At 48.7% G+C, this 14,071-nt stretch overlaps 1 protein-coding gene across 1 annotated transcript in view; it reads right to left on the bottom strand.

Annotated features, from left to right (window-relative positions):
• Positions 1-13,715, bottom strand: part of GABRP (gamma-aminobutyric acid type A receptor subunit pi) — a 35,007-nt gene extending 21,292 nt beyond the window's left edge. Inside the window, exons 1-6 of the mRNA XM_057747310.1 lie at positions 13,619-13,715; positions 9,153-9,246; positions 8,575-8,693; positions 4,031-4,098; positions 3,038-3,255; positions 570-652 (exon numbers count right to left, since the gene is read on the bottom strand). Of these exons, the coding sequence (XP_057603293.1) occupies positions 570-652; positions 3,038-3,255; positions 4,031-4,098; positions 8,575-8,693; positions 9,153-9,205 (541 nt within the window). The 5' untranslated portion in view covers positions 9,206-9,246; positions 13,619-13,715. The remainder of the gene's footprint in view (positions 1-569; positions 653-3,037; positions 3,256-4,030; positions 4,099-8,574; positions 8,694-9,152; positions 9,247-13,618) is intronic.
• Positions 13,716-14,071: the final 356 nt, after the last annotated feature.

Below are 14,071 nucleotides of genomic sequence, written 5' to 3' on the forward strand. Positions count from 1 at the left end.
AGTGGTTTCCTAAGAAACCATGGAGATCACTCACCATGCCAGGAGTTCATTTGACACCCATCAACTTAGAGTAAATCCTCATTCCTCATCATAAGCAAATCCCCAGACTGCAGTTTAGATGCCCACTTACTGGCATTACTATATTAAGCTTTATATATATCAAACAATTTCTTTTAGAAGTTGGAGGCAGTCTTGCAATAAATGTCAATGATTGTTTTGTATATTTGCCATTTCTAACTTCTGCTGTATTCTATCTGGCTTCCATGGCTTAGCAGATTTTGAGGCCCCCTCCTAGTCCTATTGACCCTTGTTTGCTTGGTTGTCTTGTCCACTTTTAGGTGGAAATATTTGGTGCCAATGCACAGCGGTCCTCTCCCAAAGATGTAACATTGGAAGGTTTGCTTTTGAGCGGTCTCTGAATCTCTCTGGATGTATGCCCAGAAGGGCTGAACCCATTGTAATCAACATCAAGGAGAGAAAGGCCACTATGTATAGGACACTCTTCATGAATGCACAGATCTAAGTCACCCCAGAAACTCACCTAAAGGGCCCGCACAATGTATACTCACAGCTTTCTAGTTGCAGCTTGCATGTCTGTGTGTCCATGGGGTATTTAGACAGGTCCATGTTACATGCAACAGTTGTTGTGATTCTAAGAAAGGAAAAATGGATTTGTAGAGACTGTTATGAGGATGCTATAGAAAGTCTACCCTCCCTCTTAAGGGCCACTCCAAGAGAACTTTCATCTTGACTCTTACTATGAACGTGTGACTTGGTGCCTACATTCAAAGCAGTCCTGAGTTTTTCTGTGCTAAGCAACACCTGTGAGACTTGATTAAAGAGCAGAGGAAGTTGGAATGTTGGCAATTCAGAGGGAAACTTGCAACAGTACTGCAGAACACAATCATTCATTGGCTTGTCTGAGATGCTTTTGCACCCAGTTTTTAAATTTATTTTTCATGACAAACCCATGAGGAGTCTGTCCCTATACAAGATGCTTCATGTGCATTATCTCTTTGAATTTTTATAATAGCTTTACTAGGCAGGAAATATTATTATGCTCCTTTTGCTGCTGAGGAAACTGGGGCTCAGAGAGTCAAGTAACTTGCCTAAGGTCACAGGGTAGGAACTTGCCCACAAATTTGTTTGACTCTAGAGCCAGGCTATTAATCATCATCCGTTACTTGTAATCCTTGTACAGAACACTGTGTTATGTGCCATAATACAGACACACACGTGCTGTGGGGATGCAAGGAAAGGACGCCTTAATATTAATTGGAGGGGCTACCCTGGTGGCGCAGTGGTTAAGAATCCACCTGCCAATGCAGGGGACATGAGTTCGATCCCTGGGTCGGGAAGTCCCACATGCTGCGTAGCAATGAAGCCCACATACCACAACTACTGAGACTGTGCTCTAGATCCCGCGAGCCACAACTATTGAGCCTATGTGGCAAAACTACTGGAGCCCGCACACCCAGAGCCTGTGCTCTGCAACAAGAGAAGCCATGGCAACGAGAAGCCTGCGCATGGCAATGAAGAGTAGCCCCCACTCACTGCAACTAGAGAAAGCCCCTGTGCAGCAATGAAGACCCAATGCAGCCAATAAATACATAAATAAATAAATACATGTATGTAAAAAAAAGAAAGAAAAAGTTATTGATTGGAGCTGGGGTCAAGGGAGAGGTCTATCAGACTCCTTGAAAGAAGTGTTGGGGTTTGGGCTGCGCTTTGCAAAATTCAGTGCAGCTGAGGCACAGTGTCCGATGAACAGTACAAAAATTCAGTTCATTGCTCAGCTCGGTCCTTGCTTTATTCAGCCTCTCACATGGGATGTAAGATCAGCCTCATGAGTATTTGGTTCCCGGCCTTCTCCTGAAGGCCTCTAGCTGTATTAGGTCTGCAGTCCTTGTCCAGCCCTGGCACAGGCAGCGATGAATCCTCTGCCTGTGGGCTGCCCCACGTAGCACCTTGGGGGCATCTTTCCTGTTCCCGCCAACCAGCGGCTTGATGAGCAATTGGATGGGAGGAAGTTTTAGCCTCAGGGATTTGGAGAAGGGGCAAAGGGGAGCCTGTGACTACAGGTGGTGAGGCTTTGGTGGACTGTGCTTTGATTCTCTGTATAAGAGTGACTCAGCTAAGCAGAGATGTATTCTGGGGCCACCCCCCCTCTCCCCCCCGCCACTGAGCCTCATGAAATGAAAGTTCTTTGTATCACTTCTCTGTTTGCTCTTGCTGTTCCCCTTACCTCTTCCTGGCTAACTTCCTTCTACTCTTTAAGACTCATCTCAGGGACTTCCCTGGTGGCACAGTGGTTAAGAATCTGCCTGCCAATGCAGGGGACATGGGTTCGAGCCCTGATCCGGGAAGATCCCATATGCCGTGGAGCAACCAGGCCCATGCACCACAACTACTGAGCCTGTGCTCTAGAGCCTGCGAACCACAGCTACTGAGCCCAAGTGCCACAACTACTGAAGCCTGTGCGCCTAGAGCCCGTGCTCTGCAACAAGAGAAGCCACCACAATGAGAAGCCCACGCACTGCAATGAAGAGTAGTCCCTGCTTGCTGCAACTAGAGAAAGCCCCCGTGCAGCAAGGAAGACCCAACGTAGCCAATAAATAAGGTAAATAAAAAATTAAAATAATAAATAAATAAATTTATTTTTTATAAAAAGACTCAGCTCAGAGTCCTGTGACAGCATCCTCTAACACCACCCCAAACCACTAACCTACTGCCCACCTTGGGCACCCAGCGCCCTGACTTCCTTTGCTTCTGTGTCTGTGTCAGGACAACATCTTATTCAGCTCCGTATACTTGGTGTCCAGCACAGACCTGGCACACAGCACACATTCTCAGTAGATGCTTGTTGAGCCAAACTGGACTAAGAAAGGGCCCTTTTGCTCTGGGGACTGGTCTAAGAAGGCAAGCACATGAGAAGGGTAGGTGGTTATTCGAGTGCTGGTCAGAATACCAGCATGTACCTTTGCCTTTTCTCCCAGCTCTTTCCCCTTCAACCCTGAGGTCACAGGTGCCCGATTACCTGAGAGCATAGAGGACTGTGCCATTGGAGAAGAGGCGGATGAGCCTGTTTCCCACAGTGACTTCATGGAGGAAGGACTTTTTGGATTCCACAATGTAAGTGTCTGGCACCCAGAGGTGCTCCACTAGGCGTGCATCCAGAGTGAAGCTCTTGTTGCCTTCGAACACCAGCCGCTGGTCCGTCCAGCGCTGTCTGAGGTATATGGTGGCTGTGTAGTCCTGAGGGGGCAGCCAGGGAGAGGAAATGGATTGGGGGGAGAAATCTCAGAAAACGGAAGGAAAAGAGTCAAGTCTTGCTCCCCTCCCCACCTCCATTGAGGTCAAGAGCACATACTATACAGTGGACATGGGTGAATAAAGTTTGTCTTGAGGTGGTGGACTGTAGCAATAAGACAACAAAGCACCTTATCTATTCCAGATAATAACACCCACTGCCCAAATGGAACCCACAGGAGCACGTTCAGGGCGTTAACTTACTTGCCCTTGATCCCAAAGGCCACACCAAATTGTTGACGGTTTTAGTGAGCAAAGTGCTTAGGTTGTCCAGGATTTACCCGGAGTCCACAGTGGACCCTCTTGGCAAACTGCCTTTAGTGTCACCTTGTCTGTCATGTGTTCTCTTGAGTGAGAGGATGGTTGTAAGCAGTTATGTGACTATTGCTTTTCATCAGCTTGTCTCCTGCTCTGTGAGGGACCATGTCATATTCAGGCTTCCTCCTCTGCACTTTTATTCTTTTCCCCCATTTTTATCCCTTACCAAGTACACCCACTCTCCTTCCTCATTTCTCTGCTCCTAGCCTTTGAATCCACTTTCCTTTTGATACTCAGAAGATCTGTTTTACAAGTATCTTCCATTGTCTTGAATTTCAGGATCGGTCTCTAGCTTCTCCCATTCCAAGCAAGTCTCTGCTCTGCTTTGAGTAGCTAGAACATGTGTCCTCATAAAACACAGAAGAGAGGCTCCTCGGGTGGAAGATGAGGGGGCCACACTTACCATGTTACTCTCTGAAATACTGGATATACTTGCAATGTCCAGAGTCAGTGCTATCTGAACAGGTTCCCCTGAGAAGGAAGAAAACCCAGAAAGACTTACACAGGAACATAAACAGAACATTGCCTAAGACGGCATTAGCACCATTTAAAAATATACATATATTAGAAAGTTACAAAAGTAACATCTGCCTATTGGAAAACTTTAAACAATTTAGAAGTATATAAATAAAAGGTTAATTTCTATCCTCCCCCTCTCAGGAGGAACCGCTATGTAGAGTGTGCCTCCCTTTTGCATGAAAAAGGATACACAAATATATAGTTAGCTAAATACATAAAAGAGAGACCACGCTATCTTCATTGCTGTATATTTTAAAGAATATAGTGGTATTTGCTACTTCTGACTTGGAGGATTTTTTCCTGTGGTGCTTGCAAGGAACTGATTTGTTTAGAAATGCAATAGAGATTGGGGAATTTGTACATAAGTATATTTTTCCTCCCTGGGACCAAGTAAATTTACCACAAGATGGCATTCAAGACTGTTCATAGTTGAGCTCACGCTCACCTCCTAACACTGTCCTCCTCTTCCTTTATTCTCCAGGAACCCTGAAGTATTTCGAATTGCAGAACTGTCCATGTTTGGTCTGGTGTGCAGATGCTGGGCCTCAATCCTGGAGTCCCAGCAGGTGGGTCACACTCCTGAGAGTGCCTGTCCTAGCTCTCGGGACTGAGGTGTGGGAGCCGCCATACTTGGTGGCCAGGCCAGGCCAGGCCAGGCCAGGGACGTTTACTCCTCCTTAGGCTGGACACGTGGAACAAAAGCCCAGGAGTCAGAAAGATGCGCGTTTGGATCTGGGAAACCTTACCAGATCTTTTAGAACTGCAGTTTTCTCACCTGCAGGTTTGAATAATGCTGATGACCTCAGAGGGTCAGAGAGAAGGTTAAATGAGACAAGGTGTGTGCAGCTTCTTTGCAGGGTGGTGGCAAGAGAGAGTGTACAGGAAGTGCCTGTCTAGCTGAACATCTGGAAGGTGCTCAGAAATAATTATCTGTACAAAGCCCCCAGTACTGTTTCTGTCCCGTGATACCAGGCACTCAGTAAACAGCATTTCCCTTCCCCCTGTCTTCTGTGGTCTTAGCTAATTTTGGAAAAGGGACAACTTTCCTCACCAGGTTAATAGGTGCAATAGCACTCACTTGAGATAATAACTGGGGGTGCCTCAGGAAACTGTGACAACCGCATTAACCAGGAAAAGGAGAGGCCAAATTCAAAGGACGCGTAGACACACCAAACTGAGCAGCCTAGTTATTGATTGAAGGAAACCAAGCCACAGGTTATAGGTCAGAATTTGGAATTGGAGTTTTAAAGCCAATGCAATTAAAAATAATTAACTTAATACTTAGTTTTAATACTTGGTGGAAAAGGCGATCTTTGAGGGCAGACCCTAGAAGGTGCTGAAGGAGTTATGGTGCTAAGTGGCTCTCTGCGCCTCAAGGCAGCAAGGTGCAGCGTCAAGAAGAGGAGCTTAGAGTCAGAGTGTTTGAAACCTATACTGGCCACTTCACAGCAGTGTGGCCTTGAACAAATTGCTAAAGCTCTCTGTTCTACAGTTTCTCACCTGTAAAACAGAACTGTAATGCTAGCCATCAAGGGTTGGGTTGGGAAGGTTACAGGATCTATTTTTTTAAAATTAATTAATTAATTTATTTTATTGGCTGTGTTGGGTCTTTTTTGCTGTGCGCGGGCTTTCTTTAGTTACCGTGAGTGGGGGCTACTCTTCGTTGTGGTGCCCGGGCTCCTCATTGCCATGGCTTCTCCTGCTGCAGAGCATGGGCTCTAGGTGCGTGGGCTTCAGTAGTTGCAGCACATGGGCTCAATAGTTGTGGCGCACGGGCTTAGTTGCTCCGCGGCATGTGGGATCTTCCTGGAGCAGGGATTGAACCCGTGTCCCCCTGCATTGGCAGGCAGATTCTCAACCACACCACTGCGCCACCTAGGAAGCCCCTACAGGATCTATTTTAAGTGCCTGGAACACAGCGGGCAGTGGGTCAGTGCTGGTTGTCCCCGCCGAGGAACACGGAGAATGAAAAATGCACAAGAGCTACAGCCTCACTGTGGGTTTTTGTTTTTGTGTTTCGTTTGTTTCTAGGTAGAGTATCTAGGCCTTGCTTCAGCTGGCTTTTTTATTGACCAGAGTTTGCTTTCTCTTCCCCTTGAGTTATAAAAGTTAGCTGTGCCACCAGAGGGCAGCTTTCTCCTAGGAAGGAGGTCAAAACCAGGTCCTGGGCAGAGGGGGGCCTGCTTGCAGACCTGTGCTGTCCATCTTAGTTCCTGAAAAACCCTATGGGGTCTTGCAGCTCAAGGACCTCAGGGCCCTAGAACTGGGTGGGCAGACATTACAGAGAACAACAGCCCCTCCATGGGCCTCGAAGCTGACTCATGTATGTAGGTTCTGTTAGGAGGCAGAGTGTCAGAGGCTTGTGACAAGGCTTCCCTTCCCTTTGACAACCTCTTGCCCCACTTTTGCCCCAGGTGGATCTGGGCCTCACGTCCCCTTAGGTCCCCCTCAGGCTCAGACTGGGCACCTTGCCCAAGGACTCTGCACCTTGTTGGCCTGTGAGCAAACAACAAGAAGGGCAGTGTCCTGGCCTAATTGGGATTTGGGAGGCAGAGAAATTGTTGAGTGGCTGCAGGCAGATGTGGGGACTCACATGCTTGTCACTAATGTTCACTTGGTCCTGGGAAAACCAGGGGAGGTTGAAGCCCCCCAAGGTCCCTTAACATAAGGACCTCAAATTCTAATTGTGTGGCCAGCAAGATGCGTCTCTCAAATCTCCAACTGAAGGGGGTGTGATTGGCCCCAGCTGCCGTGCTCTGAAATCTTTCACCACACTTGCTCAGAGGCCATGCTCCCCATGGGCTGCATCCCACCAGGGACTGAGCGTAGCAGGAATACTAAGGCAGGCCCATTCCTGGGAGGCACAGAGATGGGAGACTCCTCTGATGGGACCTTTAGCTCAAGAACTCCCTGGTGGCCTTTCCAAACACACTTAGAACTGCACTGTGGTCTGAGACACCTCCACCCACCCCCCCTCCCTCCCTCCCTCCTTCCCCTGGGGTCAGACCTGCATTGCAGTCTGACAACTCTCCCGCTTCCTTCTTTTTCCTGCCCCATATTTTGTCATAGATATGGCCCTAATGAACATCTTCCACGGATAATCCCCTTCCAGTGTCTGCTCCTCAGAGGATCTGGACTGACGCACTAATCCTAGATCTGATGAGAGAATTTTATCGTGTGAAGGGAGGAGCAGGAATGAAAAAGGAGTAAAATAGACTGCATCCTGATGAGATGTTTACACACTTCATTTCATTCGATCCTCCCCATGAGGCCGATGACATACCCCCAACTACAGAAAGGGAAACTGAGGCTCAGGAAGCTGAGGTGCTTGCCCAGCAGTAGAGCCAGGAGCCAAACTCAGGTTCGTTCACCTCCAAGACTCTTTCTACTACTCGAGGTAACAAGACATGAGTGACCACGTTGGTTCAATCTTGCATTTTACAAACGGAGAGGCTGAGACCGTGTGAGGAGGTATGTGGTGGCCTCATTCTTTCCCTTCTTGCCTCATTCTTTCAACAAATATTAATTGACAACTTGCTGTCTGTCAAACACTGAGATGCTGCTGGGGTTAGTGAGATAAATAAAGCAAGACTCCCCCCAGGGACTGCAGCCTAGAGCTGAGACAGACAGTATCACCAGTAATGGCTATGACTTGGAGATATGTTCAAAATAAAGTATGAAGAAAGGGGATGGGGCCTGGAGGAATCTGGGTGGGCTGCTCAGAAGAGGAAGCCTTTGATCTGAGACATGAAGGAAAATTGGCATTTCACCAGGGAGTCAAATCAGAACAAACCGGTCTCGGCAGATAAACAGTGTCAGCAAAAAACATGGAGACCAGGGAGGCCAAGCGGGTCAGGGAGCACAGTTTTAGCAGGGCATAGGGGTGAGAAATTGGGGAGATGAGACTGACAGACAGACAGAGGCTGGGCTGGGAAGCGCCTGATGTGCCATGCAAAGGGCTCAGGAGTGTGTGCTGAGGATGCTGGGAAAGCAGGCAGGTATTCTGAGCAGGCAGGGGACCCAGGTGGGTCATCCAGGTGGCAGAGCAGAGGGTTCGCCTGGAGGGGGCAGGCTGAGGCAGGGAGACCGGGTGGAGCAGTCCTGGTGAGACATGGTGGGTTCCTTGAAAAATGACACTGGAAGTGCAGGCAGAAGGCAGACGCTGTGTGTGAGGTTGTTAGGAGGCTCTAGTAACCTCCTCAGTGGGGAGGGGTATTTCTGTATCCTGCAGAGAGACCAGAGATCACAGAAAGGGCTTTCTCCAAGGTAGTGTGAAAAATCATCGGCAGTTGTTCGTATCCATCACTGCCAATCCTTAACAGGCTACAGATCAGAAAACACAGGCAACTAAAACCTCCTGAAACCCTCGTCTGCACATTGTCTTCCTGTCTTTTTGAATTGATGTCCTGGGCAAAAAGAATGACCTACCGCCAAAATTGGGCCTGAGAAACTTGTTATATCCTGCTGTGAGATTCTCGAAGCCAGGCAGGGACAGCTTGTCTCTTCTGCTGACCTCGATGTTAAACTGATTCCCCTGGGTGCACATCCTGGAAAAGAAAATGGGTTTCGGTGCACATGCTTGCCTCTGTGTGGGTAAACTTGCATACACACAACCTTGAGCTTGTGTTTGCCTGTACGTGTGTGGTTGTACTCAGATACGAGCAGTACCTTCCCCAAAGAGCAATCTCTCATTTTCAGCTGCTGCATGTCCCTATCCTGCTCCATTTTATTACCCATTTGCCATACATCACAACGTCGTAATTTGGGAACACTCCAAGCACCGTTCCCCAAAACAAAAGGGGTTTGTCTATCTGTGACCATTTCAGAAGCTTGATTTCTCCAGATAGAATACGTGGCAAGAAGTTGTATTGTCCTGGTGCATCAGGGAGGTGAAGGCACTAGGTTTTGTCTTGCCCTTGCTAAGTAGAAGGTGCTGCCACCCCTCCCACCACGTGCAAAACACAGAGCAATTCAGACCAAGGCCACTGTGGGGCAGCAAAGCTCACCTTCCAGTGAAGAGACTCAGGCACATGAAGGTCAACGGGAGACTGTGCCTCATGTTGAGCTGCTTATGCAGAGAGGGGCCGAAGGAGAAATCGCCTGGGGAAACAGACGGGGCAGGTGGGAGGCAGACAACCCAGAAGGCTCACCTCTTCCCAGCCCAGCTTTTCGGTCCTGTGGGGCGCCCATTACAGCATTTTCTCCACGTCTGTGGGGAGCAGCCTCTTCCCATACCTTTCCGTTTCAGCTCCTGCCCCCTGAATGTCATCGAGGGATGACTTCATTTTGGAGAATCACGTTTTAAATCCAGCCCAAATAAAGGCTGAGGACTTGTTTAGAGAGTGGTTCACCAGAGCAGAAATGTAGCTGGTCCATCTTGAGCTGCGTATCTGGGGAGCCCCAAGACTGTCCTCACCCTGTCCTTGTCCTGACTTTGCCAGGGAGGACATCCTGGACTACACACGCCCCCCGACCATGCCATGTATCCGAGGGTCTAGGCCTGTTAAGCATGTCACCATAGACAGGAAGTGAAAACTCCCTGAGGACCTCCATGTGCCAAGGAATGTATTACTTCCCACAGATCTTTTCACTCTATCCTCACAATGGCCTTGTGAGATGGACAGGTTGATCCCCGTGCTGCGGTGAGGAAACAGCTCACGGGAGGTCACCGTGCTAGTGAATGTCAGAGGAGACTCTGAAGCCAGGGCTGGCAGCCTCAGGACCCAGTCACACTGGCTCCTCTCCCAACCTCCTGGCCCTGCTCCCTGGGTGCTTGGAAGCTGATTAGCCGCCGCGGGTGAGCATCGTATGCATGTGGACGGTCCGGGCAGGCATGGCCCAGGGGCCTGGCCTCCGCGGGTGTGGGAGCTGCCGTCAGATGTCTCTGAGAGAGGAGCAGGCAGCCAGGCCGGCGAGCCTGTGACCCGTCACGCTGGTGACAGCAGAGTGGAGGTTCTCGGGGTGGGGGTGGGGGCTCAGGTCCCATTCCCAGGCGGGCCCAAGTTGGGTCATCCCCTCCTCTTTGGTAGCTTCTGTGAACCAGGCCACTTTCTAGAGTCTTGCCCTTCTCGGGCTTAGGGTGCAGTTCGGCCAATGATTCACATTATTTTACTTACAAAACAAACACATGCTTACTGTAGAAATGGAAATGAGACAGAGATGTATACAGTCAAAAGTGTAAATTTCAGTGAAGTGTCAGTGTAGGTTTATTGATTTAACAAATGTACCACTCTGGTGAGGCATGCTGATGGTGCAGGAAGCTGTGCATGTATATGGGGCTCAGCTTTGCTGTGAACTTAAAACTTCTCTGAAAAATAAATTCTCTTAAAAAGCAGTGTAAATCCCTCCCTCCCTTCTCTCTAGTTTCATACCTCCAAGATAACCGCTATTAACAGTTGTTTTATCCACACATCCACTATATTTTTATATACACATACATCTTCACATGAAGAAAAAGATTTAAAAGCAAAATGGGGATGATAGCATGCATTTTTTTCGCTACTTACATTTTCACATAATAATAAAAGCAAATCTTTATTGAATGTTGAATGCATGCACGCACTGTGCCGAGAACCTCTCCACTCCTTACAACAGCTTTTTGAAGTAGTGACTACCATTCTTATTTTACAAATGAAGAAAACTGAGGCTTAGAGAGGATAAGAGTCCCAAGTTGCATAGCATGTGAGGGGGCAGAACTGAATCCAGGCAAGCTGAGCAAGCACTTTTTTAAAGCATTTTTACGGTTTCACTTCACTTGCATCTTTTTTTAAATTGAAGTATACTTGATTTACACGTCCTTTTAATCACTGTACCACGACACATGCTCTTTCTCAATGTCAGTGGGACCTTTCCATGTCAGTTCCTATAGATCTGCCTCCTTCTCTCTGATGCCAACAAGGTATTTCATGAGATCAGTGTACTACCATTTATTACATAACACGTCCTATATGGATACTGAGTTATTTCCAAACTTTTTACCTTTACAAAATCCATGATGAACATTATAGGAGTGTGTGTAAACTCCTTTAATTCTGCACTCTGTCATGTTTCTCTACCTCTACTGATGCATCAACGATACCATTATCAATCCATTGATGGTCATGATCAAACTTTCTCCCTTTACTTCATCTCCCCAACCCTTTTCCTTCCCCTTAACCCCAGCATCAAGTTGAAGAAGGTCCATGGAAGGGCTCCCATGCCTTCCATCCCTTAATTCAATTTTCCAAAGGCTTAAAGAGATCCTCCTGTGACTCAGACTCATGTGAGGCATCCCCAGAACTCCTGTCTAGTAGGGGAGAGAGGAGTATAAGCAGTGAAAGAAACCAAAGTTCCCTATGACTGTCCTATGGCAGGGGCTGAGGCAAAGGGATTCAAGGAAGGATTGCAAAGGAAGTGAGTGGTCCAGTACCAGGATGGACGTCATAGAGAAGGGCATTTGATTCTTGAAGAATGTGTTTGCATTTGCCAGGTGAACGAAGGAGGACAGGGGACCACCAGATACTGGGGAGAGATGTGGAGATTTGCCTGTGGACACTCTGCTACTTACTAAGCTTAGTCTCTCCCCCCAGCCCACGGCCATGAGCAACTTCTTCCTAGTCTGGCCTGAATTAGCTCCATTCTCATTTTGGGATATTCCTCAACTCTTCCTTCTCTCATGAGAAACCACCCTTGAGCAAGTAAGTTGTAGAACCATCCAGTCTTCAGCTCTAAGATTCCTGTTGAATCATGTTTTTGCTGTGGCCAACCCTGAGTCAGGAAGAGAGAATGTCTGGGCCCTGGGCCTATGAATCTTCTCCAAGGAGTCTCATGCTGTGAGAAGATTTGCCCAGGCTAGACTTGGACGTGTGGTCCCATCTTACCCTGCTTGCTCTGGTTACATTGCTGAGAACATCTCAGTTTAAAATGGAAGAAAAGAAAAATAGAGAAAGTCCTCTGTACGCCTGCTAAGTCCTGGGTGCCATGCTTAGTGCTTAATCTCATTTAATTCTCATGACCATCTGACCCAGTAGGTGTTAATTTCTAGAGCTAAATCTCAGATTGCTGAAGGGTTTTAGCTGAGGCCACATAGCCATTAAGTGCCCGTGATTTGAACCCAGGTCTTCTAAGCCCCTGTTCTATGCACTGCATCTGGGAGGAGAGTCCCCAGGTCCCTGAGCTGAACTGGATTCCACTGGACTCTGGTCCTTCTTACACCGAACACATCTCTGAGATGGAGTGCTGCGTCCACAGCATGGCCCAAGTGGCAAGTGCAGCTGGTGCCTTCACCCCGTGTGGCAGAGGAGCCAACCTTTAAGGGATGATGTGAGTATCCACCTGCCTGAATGGAGGTTTCGGCCATCAGTTCTGATACAGACACTGGAAGTGGCATTTGGCAGCGCTGTGCACTGAGCCACCAGAGGGCAGTGCCCAAAGGGTTGTCTTGCAGCCACAACTGGGAGGTTCTGGCTGGAACCATCTAGCCTTTCGCATCTGCAGGGGACGTGGTACTCTGGAGGTCCACTCATGAGTAGGGGCCGCCTGTGCACCCTTACCCTGCTCTGAGGGGATCTCTGCCAAGATCCGGCCTCTACTGGTAGAAGAGAGCTTGAACTTTGGATTCAGACACACCTGAGTTGTTTAACCTCTCAGAACCTTGGTTTTCCCACCTAGCAAATGGGACTCAGTAAACATTAGTTTTCATTCTCCTCTCCCTTCTGTCTTCCATGGGGACTTTAGTGACCCCAGTATTACTATGAGAATCCAAAGCTCAAGCCCTTTCTAATATACCCCGTGCTGTCACCCAGGGTGTGAGCTGACTGTAGTGTCATGTTGAGGGCCCTCAGTTTGGTATCACCTCAGGAAGGACAGTGTCAGACACAGGACTTCAGGGTCACCTACGTGGCTGATGCTGTCTTTTTTCTGGACTGGCTCTGAGAAGCAGAGGTAATTCCAATATGTGCACGTTCCCACTCCCATTCCCAGAATCACCATGACATCAACACTGTGAGCTCCAAACGTGTCACACTAGCCTCCTTCCTACACAGGCACTGTTCCCCTGTCACTGGTCTCTTCAGCAGAGACGCAACCATTTGTTGGGAAGCAGGAGAGGAGCCTGAATGAGGTTGAGGTGAGGAAAGGTGTTATGACCATGGGTCTACCTTGAGTAAACCACAGAATGCGAAGTTGTGTGGTGTGCGTCCTGGGTGACAACACAGAGAGGAACAGCTGTGGCTCTAGTATCAGACAAGAGGTGCTCTAATCCTGATTCTGCGCTTGCTCTGAGATTGTATTACTTCTCCCTGAGGTTTAGTTCCCTCCACTGTAAAAGGGATGGGAATCAATAGCTCCTCAGATGGTGGTGAGACCTGATACAAAGTAGGTGCCCAGCAATTTCCTGACCTGGCCCCCTTCCCTCCGTCCCAGCAGGGCTTATATTTGCATCTCCTTCCCTTTCCCCACTCCAGGCCCCGGGAGGGGCCAGCAGTTCCCTTACCAGGCAGCTGCCAAGGCTCTGTTAGGACAGGTCCTTCAGGTCTTCACGCTGGGCTTTCAGGTAGGGCATGGTCTTCTGGGTCGCCAAGAATCTCCCCATCATCAGCCCTGACTCCTTGGATGCAGGCACACAGCCACTCTCTGATGGAGTGGCTCTCTCTGTGGGAAAGACAGAGCTGCAGGACCAGCCAGGCAGACAGGTGGGTGGAGCCTCTTGCAGCCCCTCCCCTGGGTGGTGCTCTGACCAGGTTCTGGATGTCCGTGGGAATCCTCCGGCTAGGGCTGCTGGCTGCCAGAGGTTTAATTCCGTGTTGTGTCTCAGCCAAGCATCTGGACCACAGCCAGAAAAGACTCTTAAGATCAAAGACCCATGAAAGTCAAATAAGATGGGTAACCCCACCCATCATGCCTGGAAGATGAGTCTCCGGTTCTGAATTTGGAGGACACCCATCTA

Source organism: Hippopotamus amphibius, chromosome 1 (genome assembly GCF_030028045.1).
Source record: "Hippopotamus amphibius kiboko isolate mHipAmp2 chromosome 1, mHipAmp2.hap2, whole genome shotgun sequence".
Taxonomy (NCBI): domain Eukaryota; kingdom Metazoa; phylum Chordata; class Mammalia; order Artiodactyla; family Hippopotamidae; genus Hippopotamus; species Hippopotamus amphibius.